Raw genomic sequence first — 24,464 nt, forward strand, 5'->3', positions numbered from 1 at the left:
TGCCCCCCCTCCCACACATCTAGGCTGGCCTGGGCCACTGGGCTCGATTATTAGCATTAAACCTATGACCTAGTTTTGGAGAAGCAGTGTAGGTAAACCCTGTTAAGCTGTTAAACCCCACTGATTTTCATGCGAAGTTCTTCATGCGAAGAACTAAAGAACTTTACGTGGGAGTAAGCTCGGTTGTTGGCAATGGGTCTTGCTTCTGAGTAAACCCTCCTAGGGTCGTGATTCACCCGTTGGAAGAGTTGCACGGTTGCTTCAAAGCAAAGCCACCGACTACCACCAAGCTTACTCCTGAGTAATGCATGAAGCCAACCGTTTTTCCTAAACTCAAACCTCAATATTCAGGTTGAATTGCCGTGTTGGCACTTTGCGATAAATAAGTGGGTTTTGGGTTGCAATTAGGGCACTCGGTCTGGAAAAGGTTCGCCATCACTGGTCTATCATGTCCAGACCCTGATGCAGAGAATCAGGCAGCCATACCCAAATCCACTTGCGGTGCACGCTGGCAGAAGAAGCGTGACCCTTTTCTTCAGGATCAGCAGGCTCAAGATATTAATTTTTGATCCATTGCACAGAACTATCTTGGTTCTCTTTAGAGAAAGTATCTGCCTCGGTCGCTTTCTGGAGCTGGAGCTCCCCTGCCCCTTTGCCACTGTTTGCACCATGTGTACAGACGAAGAAGAGTTGGATTTATATCCCCCCCTCTCCTGTAAGGAGACTCAAAGGGGCTGACAATCTCCTTTCCCTTCCCCCCCCCCCACACAACAAACACCCTGTGAGGTAGGTGGGGCTGAGAGAGATCCAAAGAACTGTGACTAGCCCAAGGTCACCCAGCCGGCGTGTGTTGGAGTGCACAAGCTAATCTGGTTCCCTAGATAAGCCTCCACAACTCAAACGGCAGAGCGGGGAATCACACTCGGTTCCTCCAGAGTAGAGTACACCTGCTCTTAACCGCTGCGCCACTGCAGCCAGAAGTCCGTACTGCAGTCATCACAGAGTCAGGGATAAGCTGGTGGGAAAGTCTTTCAGTTCCAGTTCAGAGCTCAGCTTTCTGAGAACACAGAGATGGATTCCGCACAGGTCAAATATAATGGATGGAAGTTGTTATATAAACTCTCTCTGTCTCTCTTTCTGTCTGTGTGTCTGTGTGTCTCTGTCTCTGTCTCTGTCTCTGTCTCTGTCTCTGTCTCTGTCTACCTACCTACCTACCTACCTACCTACCTACCTACCTACCTACCTACCTACCTACCTACCTACCTACCTACCTACCTACCTACCTACCTACCTACCTACCTACCTACCTACCTACCTACCTATCTCTCTATCTCTCTATCTCTCATCTATCATCTCTCATCTATCATCTATCAATCTATCTATCTATCTATCTATCTATCTATCTATCTATCTATCTATCTATCTATCTATCTATCTATCTATCTATCTATCTATCTATCTATCTATCTATCTATCTATCTATCTATCTATCTATCTATCTATCTATCTATCTATCTATCTATCTATCTATTTTTATCCTGCCCAATTTTTCACAGGGCTTCCCTTGATCTATATACTATACTTCTATTGATGCAGCCCAGAATTGCACTAGCTTTCTTAACTGCCACATCATAATCTGTCTCAAGACCTGAAAACTGTATCAAGACCCAGCTAACATGTGAAAAAGTCACCAATTACGGCTCGATTCTTTCTCCCTCAACTTTTTTGGTCAGGAAGGAAGTGAAAGGAATGGGAACCACCATTTGCAAATATCTTGAAGTCGTTTCTGGATTGTTACCACAAGTGTCATTAAAAAAACAAACAAACAAGAGGGCTGCAAGTCAAACATGGAGCTGGTATTTACAAACTGTATACGAACTGCCTTTCCAGCCTCCTCAGAGCCATCCCGGTAGCTTGCAGATTATTTGTTTATTTAAAACATTTTAATGCCACTTTTCCAACTAATCAGAGTCCCCAAGATGATCAGTGTAAGAAAATTAAAAATTGAAAAGCAATTTAAAAAATCATAAACACGCACTGTCAGAAGTAGGGAGGAGAGGACCAATAACTATACATCAACTATACACAATTGTGTTTTTTCCCCTCAAGTCACAGCTAGTGACTTTGTAGGGTTTTCAAGGGAAGAGAGGTGGTTTGCCTTTGTGTCACCACCCTGGCCTGACAGGGTAGTCTCCCATCCGAATAGTGACCAGGGCTGGCTCTACTTAGCTTCTGAAATCTGAGGAGATCAGGCTAGCCTGAAGCATCCAGATCAGGGCAAGAGATGGACAGAGCTGGCATAACCTTTCTGCTGGTTCCTCATCCAAATACAGCTGACCCTCTTTAGCTTCCCAAGATCTGACAGAACTCGCCTGGGTTATCCAAGTCAGAGTAATGGGCGAAATATACAACATAAACACACGGGGCGGGGGGACCCCATCTTGAAGACAAATGAAACTAAGCAGTTTGAAACACGGGGCCTGAAAGAGACGTCGCTGTGGGAACACCAGACAAAACACAACATGCACAACCGGACATTTTGTAACTTCTCCCTCCGCCGTTGGGTGCCGGGTGCCTTATAGAGAAGGCAACTCTGCTGGCTTCCTCCTCCTAACTGTCCATCCCTGAATTCTGTTGCTGGAAGGTTCCGGGCCTCAGCCTCCCCTCCCTCACCCAATGGGCAAGCCATGGCTGCTTCTGTTAGCAGGGAAACAGATAGGTGAGTGATGGAGTCAGGAATGGGGAGGGCCTCTCTGGACCTCTGATACTGAGGGTCAGCTGGTCCTTCTGGGGTTGCCATCTCTGGGTTGTGAAATTCCTGGAGACTTGGGGGAGGAGCCCAGGAGAGGGGTCAGGGGAGACCTCCGTGGGGTACCAGGTCATAGAGGGGGCCCCCCGCCCCCCAAAGCAGCCATTTTTCCAAGGGCACTGATCATGGTAGTGGGGAATGTGCTGTAATTTCAGAGATCCGCAGGTCCAACATGAAAGGTAGCAAATCTTGGCTCTCCTCGTGGTCTTTTCTGAAAGGGGGAAAACTGCGTGATTTGGGCCTGGAATTGTCAAGTCTGGGTTTCAGAATTCCTTGAAATTTTGGGTGCCAGAGCCTGGAAAGGGGGGCATTTAACAGTCCCTTGGACTGAATGACATCATGTCAGAAGGGTATCCTGTTATTTATTTTTATTTATTTTTGGATTTATATCCCACTCAATCCCCAAAGGGCTCTGTGTGGGTTACAGCCAGCTTACAACATGAAAATACAGCTCTCAGCTCAAACTGGCTGAACACATCATTAACAACCAGCGACTCATGCTGGAAAATGATACTTTTCTCACAGTCAATGGGAGGCAAACCTTTTCTTGCCCAAAGACAGTCTCCGACCGGGGCCTGTAACAAACCAAGATCTGTCCTCATATCCACTCATTCACTTGTTATCAGTGGTGCAGCACCAATGGGGCAAGGGGGGGCAATGCGGCGGGGGCATTGCTGGGGCGTGGAGGGGCATTCCAGGGCAGGGGGCAGCTGGCGCCATGGCAGGGGTGGAGGGTGCATGCATGCCCCAGGCACAGTTTCCCCTCGCTCCACCCCTGCTTGTTATAATAAAGTTCTCTCTCCAAACCAGTTGCTTTCTCCAGCAGAACTGATTTTTGTAGTCGAGCGATCCCTTTAACTTACAGGCAGTGGTGGGATCCAAAAATTTTAGTAACAGGTTCCCACGGTGGTGGGATTCAAACAGTGGCGTAGCGCCCATGGGGCTGAGCAGGGCACGACGGGGCGTGGCCGGTCATTCCGGGGACAGGGCATTGCTGGGCGGGGCTGTGGCAAGGACGCAGCTGCTGTGCCGGTCCTTGGGCGGCGCAGGCTGCCACGCACGCCGGTGCACCTCCTGCTAGACTGCTTCAAGTTCTGCGCGCTACTGCTGAGAGGAGGGGCGTAACTAAGGCAAAAAATCACGTGGCAAAATCACCAATTAGTCACCCCCTCTTGGCACACACAAATAATTAGTAACCTACTCTCGGGAACCTGTGAGAACCTGCTGGGTCCCACCACTGCTTACAGGGGGATAATATGAAGAGCATCCCACACCTCTGCAAACTCCGCCTTCCCCGGACCCCAGCCACCATCCCCAAACCTCCAGGGATATCACAACTGAAGTTGGCAAACTGTCCGGTCCTCCAACCTGTCCATTTCTCCCCTCTCCAGTCTGGCGCTGATGAAGTCCGATATGGAGAACATTCGATTGCTTTGGAAAAGGCTGTCAGACAACGCTGAGGAGAATGGCCGACGCATCTTCATCAAGTAAGGCCAGTGTGATGTGGGGATTAAGAGCGGTGGACTCTAATCTGGAGAGCTGGGTTCAATTCCCCGCTCCTCCACATACACAGCGGACTTGAAACTGCTCCTCCACATGAAGCCTGCCGGGTGACCTTGGGCCAGTCACAGCTCTCTCCGAACTCTCTCAGTCCCACCTACTCACAAAGTGTCTGTTGTGGGAGAGAGGAAGGGAAGTTGATCATAACCTGCTGCTTTGAGATTCCTTAGAGCGTAGTGTTCTTCCAGATGGATTAGTCCCATCATCCCCTGCCAGCATGATGCTGGCAGGGGATGATGGGAACTGTAGTCCATAACATCTGGAGGGCCGCACGTTTGACACTTGTGCCTTAGAGGTACAGAAAAACAGGATATGAAAAGCAACTCCTCCTCCTCTTCTATGTTTGGAGGGGGAATTTTTGTTAATCATCTCCTTGACTCTCCAAAAAAACAGTTTCAAGAGAGCACTGGTGTAGTGCCAATAGTGTGGAGTGGGGAGTGATGCCCCGGGTGCACGCATGTGCGGGGGCATGGCAGGGGTGTTTCAGGACATTCTGGGTTGGACCGGGGTGTGGCGGGGCATGGGACACACGTGTGGCGCAGTTCCCCCTCACTCGCCCCTTGCAAGAATGGGCGCTTTTAGTCACACAAGCACAGTGGAGCCCTTTACAGCAGTTGTTCTAACAGGGTACATGTACAGAGGTGCCAGTTTGTTTTAGTGGGCTGGAGTGCTGGACCAGAAGCTGGGACCAGGACCAGGAGATTCAAATCCTACTGTGGCACAGCTCCCTGGGTGGCCTTCGACCACTCGCGTAGTCCCCGTCTCACCTACCTTCACCTTGTGATGATAAAATGGAGAAGGGGAGACCATTCAGGTTGGATTATTGCACCTTGCTATACGCTGGTCTTCCTTTGTCCGTGACCTGGAAATTAAAGCTCGTTCAGCATGCGGCAGCCAGGCTCCGTTCTGGGGCACAAAGATTACTCCGGTCCTGGACCAGTTCCATTGGCTGCCAGTCAATTTCTGGATCATGTTCAAAGCGTTAGTGTTGACTTTTTAAGGCTGTGAGTGGCCTTGGACCTGCATACCTCTGGGACTGCCTCTCCCCATATTGCCCCATCAGGCCTTCTGGAGATCCCTCCAGATCCCTACTGGAGATTGTCAACCCCTTTGAGTCTCCTGCAGGAGAGAGAGGGGGGCATAAATCCAAATCATCATCATCATCATCATCATCATCATCATCATCATCATCATCATCATCATCATCATCATCATCATCATCATCATCATCATCATCATCATTGTAGATTTCACAGCTGCCAGATCTTTAGCTGGTTGTTGGCCTTCATTACAATTTCAGCCTCACCCAGAGGCCTAGGAAGTTGTAACGTATCGGCGTAGTATTCGTGCGGATCCCAGCAGGGCAGCCTTCTGAATTTGACCGATGTTAATTTTATCCGTTCGAAGATGTTTTAAGTGCTCTCCTAGTGTTTTCGGGATGGCGCCCAGCGTGCCGATTACCACTGGGACAACCCCAGCTGGTCTGTGTTTGGACGCTGAAGCTCGATTTTCAAATCATGGTATCTAGTGACCTTCTCGTGTTCTTTTTCAATGACCCTGCTGTTACCGGGGACTGCTATGTCGATGATGGTCACTCTCTTGTCCTCAATCATGGTGATGTCTGGTGTGTTATGTTTCAACACTTTGTCCGTTTGGATTCGAAAGTCCCACAGGATCTTGACCTTCTCATTTTCCATTATTTTCTCTGGACAATGTTCCCACCATCTCTTAGCTGTTCTTATGTTGTAATTCTTGCATAAATTCCAGTGGATCATCTTCGTCACTGAGTTGTGTCTCTGTTTGTACTCAGTCTGGGCAATCTTTTTGCAGCAGCTGAGGACACGATCTTCAGTTTCTATTATTATTATTATTGTAGATTTCACAGCTGCCAGATCTTTAGCTGGTTGTTGGCCTTCATTACGATTCGAGCCTCACCCAGAAGCCTAGGAAGTTGTAATGTATCGGCGTAGTATTCGTGTGGATCCCAGCAGGGATTTTTATTATTATTGTTGTTGTTGTTGTTGTTTGTTGCCCAAGGGGCTCTGGGTGGTATACAACAACAAATCCAGATACTATCTTCTTCATTGCAGGTTTTTTACAGATTATCCTGAGAGCAAGCGGTATTTCAAGTCTGTGCCCACCGAGGGCGATCTGCACACGAACTCTGATGTGGCCCTGCATGGCGCAAGGGTTATAAACACTTTCAACCATGTGATTGAAAGCATGGAGGACTGGCAGAAGGCCTGCAAGTTGCTCCAACGCCTGGTGGACAAGCATAAGAATATCCATAAAGTGCCGGCAGTAACGTTTCAGGTATTGGTACCTGGCAAAAGAGAGGTGGAGGGAGGAGAACATCAGAAGAGCCCTGCTGGATCAGAGCAGTGAGGGTCCATCTTGTCCATCATCCCATCTCACATAGCAGCCAACCATTTCCTCTGGAGGGCCAATGACAGGGCACAGAGGTGGAGGCCTTTCCCCTAACAAGAACCTTAGAAGAACCTGCTAGGGTTGCCAACTCTTGGTTGGAGATTTACGGGTCAAGCTTGGGGAGTGTGGAGTTTGGGTACGGTAGGGGATAACGCCATGGAGCCCACCCTTGGAAACTATCACATATCCCAAGAGAACCCATTTCTGTGGTCATAAGAACATAAGAACGAGCCTGCTGGATCAGATCAGAGTCCGTCTAGTCCAGGACTTTGCTACTTGCAGTGGCCCACCAGGTGCCTTTGGGAGCTCACAGGCACGATGTGAAAGCAATGGCCTTCTGCTGCTGCTGCTCCCGAGCACGTGGTCTGCTAAGGCATTTGCAGTTGGAGATCAATTGTAATTCTAGGAGATCTCCAGGTCTGGAGATCAATTGTAATTCCAGGAGATCTCCAGTCCCTACCTGAAGGGTGGCAATGCTAGTTGGGTTTCAGATATTGGATGTTCCCTTCAGTCACTAAAGGAAATGGAAACTTCAGAGAGAAATGGAAACTCTATTGTATACTATAGACTCTAGGATAATGTGAAGCCCTCGAGTGGCATTGCGTCCCCCATAATGGAATGGAATGTTTGCTCAGAACAGTCTGCATATCATCTTATCTACTTCCTTTATTTATAGTCTCCAATTCTCACTGAGGCTCACAGGGGCTTTCAAATGTTACTCAGCGTGAATTAGGCAGCAAATAAAATGAGACATCTGATAAACAATGTAATAGGACTGGGATTGCAGAAGTATAAAGCATTAGATACATGTTAAATAATGAAGAACATAATATTGGGCAAGTAAAAAATGATGCAGTGAGAGAAAGGTGGTGCTTGCAGCTGGAGGTCAGCATGTGCTGTATAGACCACAATCCAGCATGGCATAGTGGTTAAGAGCAGCGGACTCTAATCTGGAGAACCGGGTTTGATTCACCATTCCTCCACATGAGTGATGGACTCTTATCAGGTGAACTGGGTTTGTTTCCCTGCTGGGTGATTTTTGGACCAGTCACGGTTCTCTCACAATTAATAGAACTCTCTCAACCGTACCTGCCTCACAAGACATCTGTTGTGGGGAGAAGAAGAGAATGAGTTTGGAAGCCTCTTCAAGACTCCTTACAGGAGTGAAAGGAAAGGTATAAATCCAAACCTCCTTCTTCTTCCCAGATGAAAAGAATCTGCTCAAACTGTTCCATCATAATATGGCCCTATTACCTTTACGGCACTACCTGGATGACTCAAGCGAGCCAGATCTCATTAGAACTTGGAAGCTAAGCAAAGTTGGCCCTGGTTAGTGTTTGGATGGGAGGCCACCCAGAATGTCGAGGGCTGCTATGCAGAGGCAGGTGACGGCAAACCACCTCACACATGAACACACACAAAGCTGCCTTCTACTGAATCAGTCCATCAAGGTCAGTCTAGTCCAGGGGTCTGCAACCTGCGGTTCTCCAGATGTTCATGGACTACAACACCCATCAGCCCCTGCCAGCATGGCCAATTGGCCATTGGTTGCTACTCAGATTGACAGCCACTCTCCAAAATCTCAGCCTTTCCCATCACCTACTGCCTGGTCCTTCCTTAACTGAAGATGTCTGGGATTGAACCTGGAGACTTCTGCGTTCAAAGCAGATGCTCTACCACCAAGTCACAGCCTCTCTACCTCTGGTGGTCTCTTGACTTGAGTGTTGGCTGTAAGTCACCCGCCTTTCAATAAGATTTATTGAAATGCCCTGCTGAACAATTGTGTTTCGCATGGTTCGTGGAATTACAGAAGCGTAATTCCACGTAATTCCACGAAGGATCCCTCCTGAGCTCCTCAGGCAGGCCATTCCACAAGGGGGTCAGGGGGCAGCACAACAGAGAATGCCCATGAACAGGTGGTCATTGGTCTTTGCAGATTGGACCCACAGAAGGCCCTGTTCAGATGAGTGAGGCTGTGAAGAAGAAGAAGAAGAAGAAGAAGAAGAAGAAGAAGAAGAAGAAGAAGAAGAAGAAGAAGAGGAAGAAGAAGAAGAAGAAGAGGAGGAGGAGGAGGAGGAGGAGAAGTTTGGATTTATATCCCTCCTTTCTCTCCTATAGGAGACTTAAAGGGGCTTACAATCTCCTTGCCCTTCCCCCTTCACAACAAACACCCTGTGAGGTGGGTGGGGCTGAGAGAGCTCCGAAAAGCTGTGACTAGCCCAAGGTCTGAATTCCCCAGATAAGCTTCCACAGCTCAAGCGGCAGAGCTGGGAATCAAACCCAGTTCCTCCAGATAAGAGTGCACCTGTTCTTAGCCACTACACCACTGCTGCTCCTATCCACACAATCAAAGCACAATGGCCATCTGTTAGGAGTGCTTTGATTGTTTGTTCCTGCATTACATAGGGGCAGATACAGATGGATTCCCCACAGAAGAAATGTAACATCTTCAGGACGTTAAAAATAGCACTTTGGGGAAGAACGTTGCACAGGTCTCTTTCCCAAAATGACTTCAGCCCCTTATATTCCTCTCAACCCAAGTTTTTTCAAAAATCGCTAAGCTGGTGATCTTTTTTGCAAAATCCCAGGTGGAAGGCATTCCCAGGTGAGCACAACAGGCAGGAGATGCTTTATTTTTCCCTCCCGCCAGCCGATCCCCCCCTTCCACCCTTTTACTTTTATTTCTGTCCCCATCTGCCATGTCAGGAAGATTCCGCCCCCCCCCCCCCCCCCAAGTCCCCCTAGCACATTTTCTCCCCGTGGCAGCAAGTATGACCACCATTTCACTCATAGATCTACAGTGACACATTCCGTACTGCCTGGCCATTATGGGAAAGTCCCTAAAAAAAAAGAATAATTGTGTGTTGAACATGTGAATCCTAAGAACATAAGAACATAAGAACTAGCCTGCTGGATCAGACCAGAGTCCATCTAGTCCAGCACTCTGCTACTCGCAGTGGCGCACCAGATGCCTTGGGGAGCTCACATGCAGGATGTGAAAGCAATGGCCTTCTGCTGCTGCTGCTGCTGCTCCCGAGCACCTGGTCTGCTAAGGCATTTGCAATCTCAGGTCAAGGAAGATCAAGATTGGTAGCTATAGATCGACTTCTCCTCCATAAATCTGTCCAAGCCCTTTTTAAAGCTATCCAGGTTAGTGGCCATCACCACCTCCTGTGGCAGCATATTCCAAACACCAATCACACGTTGCGTGAAGAAGTGTTTCCTTTTATTAGTTCTAATTCTTCCCCCTAGCATTTTCAATGAATGCCCCCTGGTTCTAGTATTGTGAGAAAGAGAGAAAAATTTCTCTCTGTCAACATTTTCTACCCCATGCATAATTTTATACACTTCAATCATATCCCCCCTCAGACGTCTCCTCTCCAAACTAAAGAGTCCCAAACGCTGCAGCCTCTCCTCATAAGGAAGGTGCTCCAATCCTTCAATCATCTACACAGGTTCAGCCAATTGGATTGTGGGAAAAACAGCATGGCTTGTGAGGGTCAATTTCTGTACACTCTTGCAGCTATGCGTGCACTGTAAAAATATTAATTTGCTTTAAAAGCATTTTTTGTGCCAAGGCGCAAAGACAAGCCAAATTGTTTTCATGGGCTCCAATGGCATCCTGAATGCATAAACAGGACCCCCGTGAACGGAAAACAGGAAAACAGGTTCATTTGTAATGCCTTCAACCCGTTATAAATATGCAGTGCAGAATCCACTCCAGTCTTGCGAATGTGTTTGTGATAACCAGTACATTGACTTATACCCTTCTTTTCTTCTGTGCAGCATATGTTCCAAGCATTTCTGGGTATCTGCCAAGACATTATGGGGGATGAACTCACCAACGACATGTTGGTTTCTTGGGACAAGTTCTTCGAAGCAGTCTATGATGAAATCTCGGTCGCTTACGGTCGGAAGCGGCTTCTTTAGGACAGGACTGCTGGGCGTCTCCCCTCCACCCCATTTTATATATTTGTATCAGTGGAACCGAGGTAATAAAAGAGGCCGACAGAGTGTAAACACGGGAGTTTGTTTTGATTCCTCAGTCTGGTGAGTTGGGAGTTGATCCTCATCTGATGTGGGATGAAAACCGTTCCTCACAAAGTCCAGGACGATTTGCCTTAGACAATCGGGTCCGCCTGATGCTACCCAAAGGAATCAACGTGAGATGGAGCTGCCATTTGGAAAGAGAACAGGCATTGTCTGGGGTCTGAACGAAAGTACCGAGGGTCCCTGGAAAATTTTGCCTGCAGAAGGAATTTTGCCACTGTGAAGCCACTGACCGACTGATACTGTTGTGCCCCTAAACTGCTAATAACAAGAGTCTGTACTCAGCATCAGGAATAAGCATTTAGACGTCTATTGCCAGAAAAGAGTGGCCCTGAATCAGCGGGGCCCACCACTGCTGCCCGGGATGGGCACTGCAAAGAGGCCCCGCCATGCCTCCCCTTGGGAGGGCGGTAGGCGGTGGCCACACACTATGGGCGTCAGCAGATGGGGCGGCCGGGAGCCTATATGAGGCTTCGACTCAGCCCTCGGCTCCACCCTGGAGCAGAGTGGCACTGAGTTTAAGTTTGGTGAGTGGGAAGGTTTGAGGCCCCTCTTCCAGCCCTGGTTGCGTGGCCTGGCCTTTGGGTATAATAGAAGATATGGGCTGCCCCTTTGAGGGTCCATAACTTTAGCCCCCCTGAACCAAACTTGGGGGGTGTCATTAGGACAGTCTCCTGAAGATACCCTGAAAGAGGTTTTGTGACTGTGCCTTTAGAAATGTGCACCCCACAGGCTGCACCAGAAATTCCCCATTGACATCAATGGAAAAAAAATCAATGCAGAAGTAAGATTCTTGGCCAAATTTCTGGGAATGCCTGTCAGGGGTGCAATTGTTAAGCTAGTGACACCAAAATTTCAGGGTATCATCAGGAGACTGTCCTTATGACACTCCCCAAGTTTGGTGAAGTTTGGTTCAGGGGGGGGGGGCAAAGTTATGGACCCTCAAATGTGCAGCCCCCATCTCCTTAGCTCCCATTGGAAACAATGGGGATAGGGGCTACCCCTTTGGGGGTCCATACCTTTGGACCCCCTGAATCAAACCACACCAAACTTGGGGGGTAACATCAGGACAGTCCCCTGATGATACCCTGAAATTTTGGTGCTGATACCTATAAAGATGCTCCCCCTGCAGGCCAAAACGTGAAAGAACACAAAAAATAAAAACGCAGGTGCATGCCCTGCAAAATTCCTGAGCCCTGGGCAGCTGCCTACTTTGCCCAATGGACATTACACCACTGCCCCAGCAGGCAGTAAGGCAGGCTTCTATTCCCCTGTGTGTGTGTGGGGGGGGGAGGGGAATGGAAACACGGCCCCAGCCAGGTGGAGCCGCCGAGTGCGATCCTGGGGGGGAAGGGGTGTAATCTGGCCCCAGCCTCCCAATCGGTGGCGTGCCCGTAGCGAAGCTTCAGCCAGTGGGTAGCTGGCTGTGTTCATCACCTTGGAGAAAGGGTCGTAAATCCAACCCCCAGTAAACAGCAAGGCTATGGAAACAGGGGATTGTTCCTGACCTGGCTGGCCAAGGACAGCTGAATGTTGTCAGGTCTCTGAAGCTAAGCTCAGTCCGCCCTGGTAAATTTTTGGATGGGGGACCACCTAGGAATTCTTAGGTTGCTATGCAAAGGAAGGCAACCACAAACCACCTCTGTTAATCTCTTACCTGAAAACTCCAAGGGCACTGTTTGCACATGCGGAATAATACATAATTGATTGCAAGTGGACGTGAGATCCCTGACTTTCCCCCTTTTCCCATTCAGTAAGATTTTCCTTCTCTGGTCTGAAGGAGGCAACCATATTTCGGGTTTGCTGCAACAGGTTTCGCCCAGCAATAACTTCCTCCTCTTGGACATTTAATTTCCTTTTCTATCTGGTGAGGTGCAGCAACAGGGAGAATGGAGTGACTTTCAATAAGAGGAAATAATGCCAAAGAAATATTATTGTAGTCATTTTGTAAATGGAGGAGAGCTGCAGCCCTCCCAGAAAAGAGGCTTTAGATCTTAGAAATCTGATACCTTTTTCTCATGGAAATGCAGGAAATCCTGCTTAAATTTGAATAAGGTGAGGTACATTAAACCTGTTTTGCAACACAGGGAGATGTTGCTTCGCTGATAAATGCAGCTGCTTGGCTGTGGCTCAGTGGAAGAGCTTCTGTTTTGTATGTAGAAAGGTCCCAAGTTTGATCCCTGGCATCTCCAGTTTAAAAAAAAGTTGTGGGCCTTGAATACTCCAACGTGCCTGAGGGTTGGGGACCCCTGGTCTCTGCTAGAAAAGATGTCCCTAATGAATGAGGTAGCAGATTTCCCATGGCAGAAGTACATTATTTTTAACTATGGATAACAGAGAAACAAAGGAATGCCCAGTTCAACCATCAAGATAATGTTATGGTTTTCATAATAACAATCCAGGCCAAGAGAGGAAATATTTTAATGTAAGGATTCATTTATGGTTCAGTGGGTCATGATGCGAAGGTATACTTTTGCTTGGTTTTTATTAAACTAATGATTGGGCAGGAGAATGTTTCCCAAACATTCAGGTTGGTGACCCACCATGGCAGCAATCTGCAAGGGTTTCGCATGGCCCTGGCCTATTGGGGTTTGCCACAGTCTGCCGGCAATTTGCGCCCTATTTGCATTAGGGCCGCCTCTTCCATGACTACGCCCCATCGATAAGATCCAGGGTCCGGGCCGCCAGTGCTCTGTGGCCCATTAGAGTTCTTCAGACCATTCAGCTGATCTTATGGTCCTGGTCCGGGGGTGTCCTGTGGCCATCGCCTCATGGTCAGCCCCCTCCCCCCATTGATGCATTGTGTCGCATCAGGGCCACCGCCAACAGGGCTGCACTTGGATTCCCCTTGGATTAGGTCTAGGAGCTGGGTCACTGGCACTCCACAGCCTAACTGCGCTACATCACACCACAGGTCTAACTCTCCTTGTCTCTCAGCTCTTCTAGGTCCTGTGTGCGGACTTCCTGGTCGGGCACGCATGGAATCTGGCTGTCGCTACCACTCTGCAGGAAGAGGCTCGGACACAGACTGCCACACTGCCTTTATGACCCAGTCTAGGGAGAAGGACTTGCTGTCACTGTGCCACACTGAGTTGCCCCAAGCATGCTGGCAACTTTGCACACTGTAGCTTTTTACCTCAGCTGCTTGAGCTGCATGCGTCGTGCCTTCCGGGACACTTTGGGCACTAGGCCAGCTCAGGCCAAAGGCTGTTCGCTTTGGCCACAGCCGCTTGTGAGGAATTGCTTCAAGCTGGCTAGCAACTTTGGTCACTGTGTGTCAGTTCATGCCAAAGGCTATGAGCCCGGGTCACAGCGGCTCGAGGGGATACCTGGCATTATTGGCGTGTGGCCTCTGTCAGAAGAGAGACCTGCAGGGCAGCTTCTTGCTTGGTCCATGGCCAGGGTGCGAGATGCGTTGGGCATCACAGCATTTTATTCAGGACCCGGAAACTGGATGGGTCTAAGGCACAGGTGTCAAACTCGTGGCCCTCCAGATGTTATGGACTACAGTTCCCATCATCCCCTGCCAGCATGATGGGAACTGTAGTCCATAACATCTGGAGGGCCGCGAGTTTGACACCAATGCTGTACACGGTCTTTCTGGGGTAGAACCACCCCTTCCAGCAGCGGGTGTGCCTCGATTCCCTGGACTCAGGAGCTTGGCACATAGAGCACCTCCATCTTGTTGGGATACAATTTCAATTTACTGACCTCATCCAACCCATGACTGCCACCAGGCAGCAGTCCAGCACTTGGGCAGCCTCACCTGATGCAGATGGAACAGAGAGGAACAACTGGGTGTCGTCCGCATATTGGTGACAACCCACACCGTATCGTCTTGACAACCTCCCTCTGCAGCCTCATATCAATGTCGAATAAAACAGGAGACAGGACCAAGCCCTGAGAATCTCCACAAGAGAGCTCGCAGGGACCCGAGCACCCATCTCTATTTTCTGGAGCCTGCCACTGAGGTAGGACGAAAACCACTGCATTACCCCAGTCCTCATCCCTGCAGCCACTCCAGAAGAATACTGCCAATGGTATCAAAGGCCTCCGTAAGATCCAGAAGAGCCGACAAAGCAACTTATCCACCAGGAGGTGGAGAGCAACCCGTTCTCCATTTGGAACAGTTCCGCTGGACGGCCAGGTGCAGACGCAAAGGAGTCGGAGAAGTAAATCCTCCTTGTTGTCCTCACTGCCATTTGGTAGGCTCAATGATGAGCTCTCACTGATGTCCGGTCAGATTCACAGCGAGTTTTCCTCCATCTGCGCTCAAGCCTAACTCCTTTATAACCCTAAGCTCCCCTTGTATGCCAGGGGGCTGTCGGGGCTCTACCAGTAGGCTGAGGGCACTTCAGATCAATTGGGCCATCCCACCATTCCATTGCTATCTTGGTGACACATTGGCACATCTTGACCTACTTCACAGGGTTGTAGTGAAGATAAAAGGGAGCAGAAGGGAGCACATTAAGTTGCTTTGAGTCCCTGTCAGGGATAAAAGTGGGATATAAATGAAGTGAATGTTGCTAGCCCCTCCCCACCCTGCTGAATCTAAGTAACCCCCAAAGACGTTGCATTGTTCAATAGAAGTCACGAAAGCAAATATGGGCTATGTTGACTGAATTATTATCTTGAGAGCTGACTGAAAATAATCCCTCTTCACTTCTCAAATGAGATTCTCGCGTTGCAATTCAGGTCTGAAGCTCTGGTGCTTGGGATCCGATTCCCGAAGCAGCGAAGGAGCAGCGGCAATCCTTAAAGAAGGAGGGAAAAAAATAAACCCCGGACGATTGAAAATAAAATCAGTCAACGCGGGATGATAAGATCCCATTTAGGAACGGGAGAGAGCTACCGGAGAGTTGGAAAATAGAAGCGGCGGTGCCTTTGAAACGTGATGCTTGCAAGCAATCCCGGGAGGATAATCTTTGAGCCGCCACGGGGCCTTGACATCTAAACAACAGATTATAGAATCAGCCTCATCCAGTGGATATGTTTGCAAGTATCAGATTGTCATAGGATCTCGGTTTATAGATGGCTTAGTATTTCAGAGGAGTGGAGGGAGGTTGTCTTTAATTGGCATGGCCAGAAAAATCACATGGTCTTCGTGTTGAGTTCCCAGAAACGCCTGTAAAAAAAATGGGTTGCTGACTCAACGGACCCCTGGTTCTCTGGTCGGGGCAAATCCTACCACTGACACGTGTCACTTCTAGTTTTTTCCCCCAGAAGGGACATAACAGCATATCCAATGTAGCATATCCCTCAAGGCCCCACCCCCCAATCTCTCTCTGGTTACCACAGAATCATAGAATCCTAGAGTTGGAAGAACCCCCAAGGGCCATCCAGTCCAACCCCCTGCCATGCAGAACACACAATTGTAGGGATGAGCCGCTGACCCAGCAGAACCGTAGGCAGAGCGCTGGCATGCCGGCCCAACTACGGCCTTCTGGTCGCACCCGCTCCCCCATCCCCCACCCCCCCGGTGAGTCACAGGTCATGAACTACCTGGCTCACAGCCACCAGGTGTCCCAGACAAAGGGATAATGGGGCCCTTGCCCCCAGGTGTGGATTAGGCCCAGACACGGACGCTTCCTCCCGCACGTACCAGCCCGATGAGGTCATGCATCACCTGATGATCTCCCGTTCTCCCGTTCTCCCGCTCTCCCGGCCTCCCGCCGATCCACCCCTTTGCCCGCCCCCAGAGAAACCCTAATAAAAGGTGCCAGGAACTAGCACGCGGCAGATTTGCCAGGATCACGGACCCCCGCGCTCCCGCTGCTGGCTCTCTCCATCAGATGATATCTCCGCGTCTCGTCTCGTCCTTACGGTGACTCCGCAGGCACGACTACAACAATCAAAGCACTCTTGACAGATGGCCATCCAGCCTCTCTTTAAAAACCTCCAAAGAAGGAGACTCCACCACACTCCGAGACAGTCGGACAGCCCGGACAGAAAGTTCTTCCTAATGTTTAGGTGGAATCTCTTTTCCTGCACCTTGAATCCATTACTCCTTGTCCTGGTTTCTGAGGCAGCAGAAAACAAGCTTGCTCCCTTTTTGACCTGGCATCCCTTCAAATATTTAAACATGGCTATCATGTCACCCCTTCTCCAAATATTCCCAGCACCCTAAGTCTCTTCTCGTAGGGCATGGACTCCAGACCTTTTACCATTTTGGTTGCCCTCCTCTGGACACAGTCCAGCTTGTCAATATCCTTCCTGAACTGCGGTGCCCAGAACTGTACACAATATTCCAGGTGAGGTCTAACCAATGCAGAATAGAGAGATAGAATTACATCCCTCCATCCTGGCACTATACTCCTATTGATACAGCCCAGAATCGCATTGGCTTTCTTGGCCGCCGCATAACACTGCTGACTCATGTTCAGTTGTTATATTGTAGTTGGAATGAATATGAACTTTTGACTGTTTTAATGATTTTGTGGTGTTCGCTGCTAAATGCCAACCTTGGTCAGGAAAGGGAGGGATCAAAGTTTAAATAACAAACTAATCAACAATTCCATGTGATATACAAGGTGAACTGAACTGCCCAGATTCTGTCTGGAGCTCCCAAGTCTTTGATAATCATCTTGATTCAGCAAGATTCAAGTCCGGCAGCCTCTTGGAGACGGACAAGAATTTCATTTCAAAAGCTCACACTCCGAAAACCTTGCTGGTCCCAAAAGTGCTACTGGCCAGAAATCTAGCTCTTCTACTGTAGACCAACAGGGCGCCCATCTTGAATCAGTAGCAGAAGTTTTTCCTACTGGCTTCCAGAACTGCCAAGTTTACTCTTCCGCCCACGCTGCTCGCCATAATTCAGGTCAAAGCCCAAACTCCTAAATGCTGATATTCTGTAGCACGCCAATCAAATAAATGGACTTTTATTGCCCTTCTTGGCCCCAATTGCAAAGTGCCCTGTTGCTCTGGAAGCAAAATCTTTCTTCCTCTGCCGGATATCAGATTTCTGCATGTATTAGTTGACAAGATCTGCCAATACTGATAAAGGGCAATCTCTGCCTCATGGACAGGAAACGCCGAAAGGCTCTCTGTAACCAGTCGGGGCTGCTCTGTATTTTTGCCCCTTTCGATTTTGATCACCCTCCTCCCCGTGGACGGCTTGCCAAGGTGAAAACATCAAATATTCCAAAAGAATGTACAGTCAGCTGCAAAGAGAATGATTTAAAAATGAGATTTGGAAAAAAAAAACCTGAACAACCAATGCTCAGCTTTGGGGTGTAGTGGTTGCGGAGTGGCCCTAAATCTCACCCTAAGCCAGAGGTGTCGAACTCGTGGCCCTCCAGATGTTCATGAACTATAATTCCCACCAGTCCCTCCCAACATGAGCATTGGCTATATTGGCAAGGGCTGATGGGAATTGTAGTTCATGAACATCTGGAGGGCCGGGAGTTTGACACCTGTGCCCTAAGCTATGTCATGGGCTTGTTGATTAAATGGAGAGAATGATCCAAACCTCTTTGGGTCCTCATCTCAATCCACGTGGCGCCCATTAGAAAGTGGGCGTGGCTAGATGGGGCTTTTTGCCCAGTCAGGCTTCTAATTGGCAGTGCAGATTTTAAAACTCAGCTTCAGCCTCAAGCGCTGAAGGGATGCTATTATCGCTATAACCTGCACCTTTCGTGGCTGGCTCCAGGTACTACAGTAGCCACTTATTAACCTGAGATTCCAGGCCATACCAACGGCAGTGTATAGTGCATGATGTAGTGATGTGCTGGTACCAGCAGTGTAGTAATGTGCAGGAGCAGCAGTGGCGTAGTGGTTAAGAGCAGGTGTACTCTAATCTGGAGGAACCAGTTTTGATTCCCTGCTCTGCCGCTTGAGCTGCGGAGGCTTGTCTGGGGAATTCAGATTAGCCTGTGCACTCCAACACACGCCTTGTGCTAGCCACAGCTCTACGGAGCTCTCTCAGCCCCCCCCCCTACCTACCTGTTTGTTGAGAGGGGGGAAAGGAAAGGAGTTTGTTAGCCCCTTTGAGTCGCCTACAGGAGAGAAAGGGGGGATATAAATCTAATTCGTCTTTTTCTTACCTAGCTACAGATGTATCTGTGACGCAGATGAGGACATTCTGCACTATATTCTGCACTATACTCTTTATGATAACATAAGGACCAAATATGTTAAAGGACTTCTTCCAATACTGATAACACTGGGAAATTGATTTGTCTATTCTCTGATGGTGATCCGTACATTACCAACCGAGTAGCACTTTTTGCTCATGCTGCAAGAAGAACCAGGTTAAGGATGGTGCAATGATGTTGTGTTGTATTATTTGATAGGGATATTTATATTAGGACTAATTTAGTCTATTTTAGCTATGTTGGTATACAAGTGGAGTATTTGCCTAGGGCAGGGGTAGGGAACCTACGGCTCTCCAGATGTTCAGGAACTACAACTTCGCTGTGAATCTGACCCAGGACATCGGTGAGAGGCTGTCATTGAGCCTACCAAATGGCAGTGGGACAACAAGGAGGATTGCTTCTCCGACTCCCTTTAGATCTGCACCTGGCCGTCCAAGCGGAACTGTTCCAAATGGAGAAGCGGGTTTCTCCCTCCTGGTGGATAAGTTGCTGTAGGCTCTTCTGGATCTTCACGAGTACTTTATTACCATTGGCAGTATTCTTCTGGAGTGGCTGCAGGGATGAGGACTGGGGGGTAATGCAGTGGTTTAAGATACCTCAGTGGCAGGCTCCAGAAAGCCAGAGATGGGTGCTTTCGGGTCCTCGCGAGAGCTCTCTTGTGGAAATTCTCCAGGGCTTGGTCCTGTCTCCTGTTTTATTAAACTTATCGATATGAGGAGGCTTCGCAGAGGGGAGGCTTGTCAAGCATCGATTGTATTTGGGGTGTGGGTTGTCACCAATATGCGGATTCCACGACACCCAGTTGTTCCTCTCTGTTCCATCTGGGTATCAGGTGTGAGGCTGCCCAAGTGCTGGACTCCAAGCTGCCTGGTGGCAGTCATGGGTTGGATGAGGTCCAGGGTAGAATTGAAATTGTATCCCAGCTAAGATGGGAGGTGCTCTATGTGCCAAGCTCCTGAGTCCAGGGGCTCGAGGCACACCAGCTGCTGGAAGGGGGTGGTTCTACCCCAGAAAGACCGTGTAAGAAGCATTGGAATGTCCAAACTGTGACCCCTCCAGATGTTATGAGACTGGTTATCATCCCTTCGCCTGCATGCTGGCAGGGATGCTGGCAGGGAACTGTAGTCCATAACATCTGGAGGGCCACGAGTTTGACACCTGTGGTGTACAGGATCTTGCGGTCACCCAGGATGGGGCACTGTCTCTGGAAACTGGTGGCAGAGAGGACCAGGAAGGTCCATCAACATCTCTGGCTGGAGTGACAGCTGGACTTTTTCCTGGATCAGAAGAAGAAGAAGAAGAGTTTGGATTTATATCCCCCTTTCTCTCCTGTAGGAGACTCAAAGGGGCTTACAATCTCCTTCCCCTTCCCCCCTCACAACAAACACCCTGTGAGGTAGGTGGGGCTGCGAGAGCTGTGAGAAGCCCAAGGTCACCCAGCTGGCGTGTGTGGGAGTGCACAGGCTAATCTGAATTCCCCAGATAAGCCTCCACAGCTCAGGTGGCAGAGCGGGGAATCAAACCCGGTTCCTCCAGATTAGATACACGAGCTGTTAACCTCCTACGCCACTGCTGCTATGACTTGGCTACAGTTGTGAACCCATGAAGCCTTATATAGCTTTGGTCCTAGGTACCCAAGACAGCACATCCACCCTTATGTTCCTGCTGCTCATCCCACCCATTGTGTGTGCTGCAGCAGATTTTCTACGCAGATTCCCCATAGAGGTTTCCATTTCCAGCTCACCCATTTACAGCTCACTGTAAAAAGTAGATGAATAAATTTTGTTTAGCCTGGCGATCCTGTGTACATGTCATTTTTTCCTTTTTGTTTTGTACTGAGGTGGCTGTTTGCACAACTATAGGAACACTGCAGAGAAGCTGCAATATGAGCATATTTGTGTTGCCGTTGCTTCGCAGACAGCCCCCTCAAAACAAAACAAGGAAAAGCGGCACATCACATGTACGGGATTGCTGACCTAAAAAAAACAACCTTTATTCATCTGCTTTTTACAGCAAACATATGAACTACAAGCAGAGGAAACCTTATACTCCACTTGGTTTACTACCATCAGATCCTCTGAAGATGCCAGCTACAGATGCAGGTGAAACATCAGCAGAAAATGGTACTAGAAATGAATAAATGAATAAATATGAATAAATGACCTGGAAGTAGGGGTGGGTAGCGTGGTAGCCAAGTTTGCAGATGATACCAAATTATGTAGGGTGGTGAGAACCACAAAGGATTGCGAAGACCTTGATAAATTAGGTGAGTGGGCTCAGAAATGGCAAATGCAGTTCAATGTAGCAAAATGTAAAGTGATGCACATAGGGGCAAAAAATCCAAACTTCACATACATGCTACAGGGGTCAGTGCTATCAGTCACAGACCAGGAAAGGGATTTAGGCATCTTGGTTTGATAGTTCCATGGAATGTCAACTCAATGCATGGCAGCTGTGAAAAAAAGGCAAACTCTATGCTGGGGATCATTAGAAAAGGAATCTTCGATAATAAGAACTGCAAAAGATTGTGTACGCCCTTATATAGAAGCAGTAGTGCGACCGAACTTGGAGATTGCTGTGTCCAGTTCTGAATAGCCAGCATCTCAAAAGGATATTGAGGGAGATAGAAAAAGAAAAAAGTGCACAGAAGGGCAACAAGGATGATTGAGGGACTGGAGCACCTTCCCTATGAGGAGAGGCTGCAGCGTTTGGGACTCTTTAGTTTGGAGAGGAGGCGGCTGAGGGGGGATATGATTGAAGTCTACAAAATTATGCATGGGGTAGAAAATGTTGACAGAAATTTTTCTCTCTTTCTCACAATACTAGAACCAGGTGGCATTCATTGAAAATGCTGGGGGGAAGAATTAGGACTAATAAAAGGAAACACTTCTTCACGCAACGTGTGATTGGTGTTTGGAATATGCTGCCACAGGAGGTGGTGATGGCCACTAACCTGGATAGCTTTAAAAGGGGCTTGGACAGATTTATGGAGGAGAAGTCGATTTATGGCTACCAATCTTGATCCTCCTTGATCTGAGATTGCAAATGCCTTAACAGACCAGGTGATTGGGAGCAACAGCCGCAGAAGGCCATTGCGTTCACATCCTACATGTGAGCTCCCAAAGGCACCTGGTGGGCCACTGCGAGTAGCAGAGAGCTGGACTAGATGGACTTTGGTCTGATCCAGCTGGCTTGTTCTTATGTTCTTCTCTTATGTTCTTAGAACATGGCCATACAACCTGGAAACCAGAGACCAGCTGGCCTTCTGAGGGGAGCAATTCATCAACCCAAAGTTGTTTAAAAGATTTCATGGAGGGAGACTGAGGCGAAATTGGGTTTAAATTCCTCCTTTGTTTCCTATTTTTCTTCCTTCTTAGGGCATTTTCCCACTTGCCACGACCCCCGGTATGCCCCGTGCTGCTCTCAGCGCGCATAATTTCTGGTGCGTGCCCGGGCTTCCCCATGGGGTCATCCAAAGGCGCCGTTTGGAAGAGTGCCAGGAATGACGTGCGCTGAGGGGGCACGACAGCGTCAGTGTCGGGGCGGCTGTGTTGTCACCGCCCCTGTAGTGGGGAGTGCCGGGGAACCCGCGCTACTTGCCTACAGTAGCGCGGGTCAGAAGGTAAGTGGGGAAACGCCCTTAGATTTGGAGCTGTCTTCTGCTCCCTTGAAGTCAGAATTCAATGACAGGGCTAAGGATCTTGTTAGGTGAATTTATCATGAACTCCAGTTTACTTTCCCAAGCTTACAGAAGGAGAAAAAAAAATACTTCAGTCACACTAGCACAGCTGCCGTTACTCCTCTGTTACTCAAATAATGATAAATATTCCTTCTTCAAGCAGATGGTCAAAATAAAAAAAAATTCCTTCAGAACAGACCCTTTTCAGCCTCAAAGCCTCTTTGCTGACATCTTGAGATGTCCCACCTCTGTTCACGAAGTTATTTCCTGCAAAATCCAAAATTGACCCCCAGACACCTCAAGCTCCTCATAGGAACATAAGAACATAAGAAAGAGCTTGCTGGATGAGACCAGAGTCCATCTAGTCCAGCTCTCTGCTACTCGCAGTGGCCCACCAGGTGCCTTTGGGAGCTCACATGCAGGATGTGAAAGCAAGGGCCTTCTGCGGCTGTTGCTCCCGATCACCTGTTCTGTTAAGGCATTTGCAATCTCAGATCAGGGGCTCTGGGTATGAGGGGGAGGGTGTCCCCTGCTGGTCAGTGTGAGTGACCCCCTCACTCCTTGGTCTGAAAGAACTTCAGGTGATGTGGATCTCTGTTTTACACAGGGCCACCTTTGTAAAGTCCAAGGAAAGACATTTGTCCTGTCTTGTCTTCCAGATTTCAGAACTGACGAAGCACCACCACGCTGTGCTTCTTTGGGGTGGGGGTGGGGGTGGGGGCGGGGGAGAGGCCACAAAGCCATGAGCCAGCAAAGCAGGAAGTCATCAGGTGACCACGTCCCGTGCTTTTGGCTTTCCTGTTTCAAGGAGCCGCAAATCCGGCACTTTACTCAGGGAAGGCGCTCCAGTTTAAGGGATAGGGCAGCATCCAGAATTTGGCCTTTTCGAAGTAAGTAGGTTTGAGCAAAAAACATCTCGTTCCTTCTAGGATTAAAGAAAAAAAGCAGCAAAAAAGTCTTCAGAATGGAGTCTTTGAAATTATAAAAGGGTGGCCTCTATCAATTCTTTCCCCAGCTCTGTCTGAGGGCGGCTGAGAGATAAGGTGATCGTTTCAACACAGGAAAAATCATTCCAGATAGGCCTGCCATTTACCCAGGCACCCCCTTGCCCATGGCCCTTATTCTCCACTATCAAATAGATAAATAGAGGGAGAGGAAATGGCTTCCATAACGATGCACTAGGAATTTCCCTGTGGCCAGCATGTCCAGGGACTTCTCGGAGGAGGACATTGATGTGGGGGAGTGCACAGTTTTGGACCCAGAGTCCCAAGGAACGCCTGCAGGCTCAAACCAGAGCCTCCATAAGTACCTGCAGGACCAGAGGCTCAGGCAGAGCAAGTAGGCTGGGCAGTGGCGTAGTGCCAACCCGGCCGGGTGGGGCATGACGCCCCAGGCAGAGCAGCAAAGGGGTGTGGCGGGGGCATTCTGCAGTGTGGGCAGACAGTGCCGCAGCGGGGGCACAGGGCGTGCGTGCCCCAGGCACAGTTTCCCTTTGCTCTGCCTCTGAGGCTGGGGGCCCCAGTTCTGAGAACCCCAAGCTTGCTGCCTCCAAACCAGGGGAGGCCCCGTCTGTCCCCAGAGCCCTTAGAGCACTGCCAGAGGAAACTGCATGCCAGATTGCAGGGAAGAAGACGCAGCAGCAGGCTAGCAGCTCTGTGGCGAGCTGGGCTTGACGAGAAGTCTTTGCAGGAGCTAGGCTGAAGTAACGCAGCTGCATGAAGGGTTTCAGACTTAGAAGCCACAGCTCGTGTTTGTGTCACTTGAATCCAGTTTTGACCTTGCTTTGGACTTCAAACGTGGCCTTACTAGACTCCTCCCTACTTGCTGCCAATTTGGAAGCCACTGC

The 24,464-nt window shown here is 49.1% G+C and overlaps 1 protein-coding gene across 1 annotated transcript; it reads left to right on the forward strand.

Annotated features, from left to right (window-relative positions):
- Nucleotides 1–4,065: 4,065 nt before the first annotated feature.
- On the forward strand, nt 4,066–10,726 carry LOC125431373 (hemoglobin subunit alpha-A-like). The gene is made up of 4 exons (XM_048494135.1): nt 4,066–4,151; nt 4,201–4,296; nt 6,460–6,682; nt 10,583–10,726. The coding sequence occupies exons 1-4, from the start codon at nt 4,066–4,068 to the stop codon at nt 10,724–10,726; spliced, it is 549 nt and encodes a 182-aa protein (XP_048350092.1).
- Nucleotides 10,727–24,464: the final 13,738 nt, after the last annotated feature.

Source organism: Sphaerodactylus townsendi, linkage group LG04 (genome assembly GCF_021028975.2).
Source record: "Sphaerodactylus townsendi isolate TG3544 linkage group LG04, MPM_Stown_v2.3, whole genome shotgun sequence".
In the NCBI taxonomy this organism is placed as follows: Eukaryota; Metazoa; Chordata; class Lepidosauria; order Squamata; family Sphaerodactylidae; genus Sphaerodactylus; species Sphaerodactylus townsendi.

Coding starts and splice junctions, on each gene's coding strand:
- LOC125431373 (XM_048494135.1), top strand. CDS start 4,066: ATGAAGAGCATCCCACACCTCTGCAAACTCCGCCTTCCCCGGACCCCA. Junction 4,152..4,200: donor CCAGGGATATCACAACTGAA/GTTGGCAAACTG, acceptor TCCCCTCTCCAG/TCTGGCGCTGATGAAGTCCG. Junction 4,297..6,459: donor GGCCGACGCATCTTCATCAA/GTAAGGCCAGTG, acceptor TCTTCATTGCAG/GTTTTTTACAGATTATCCTG.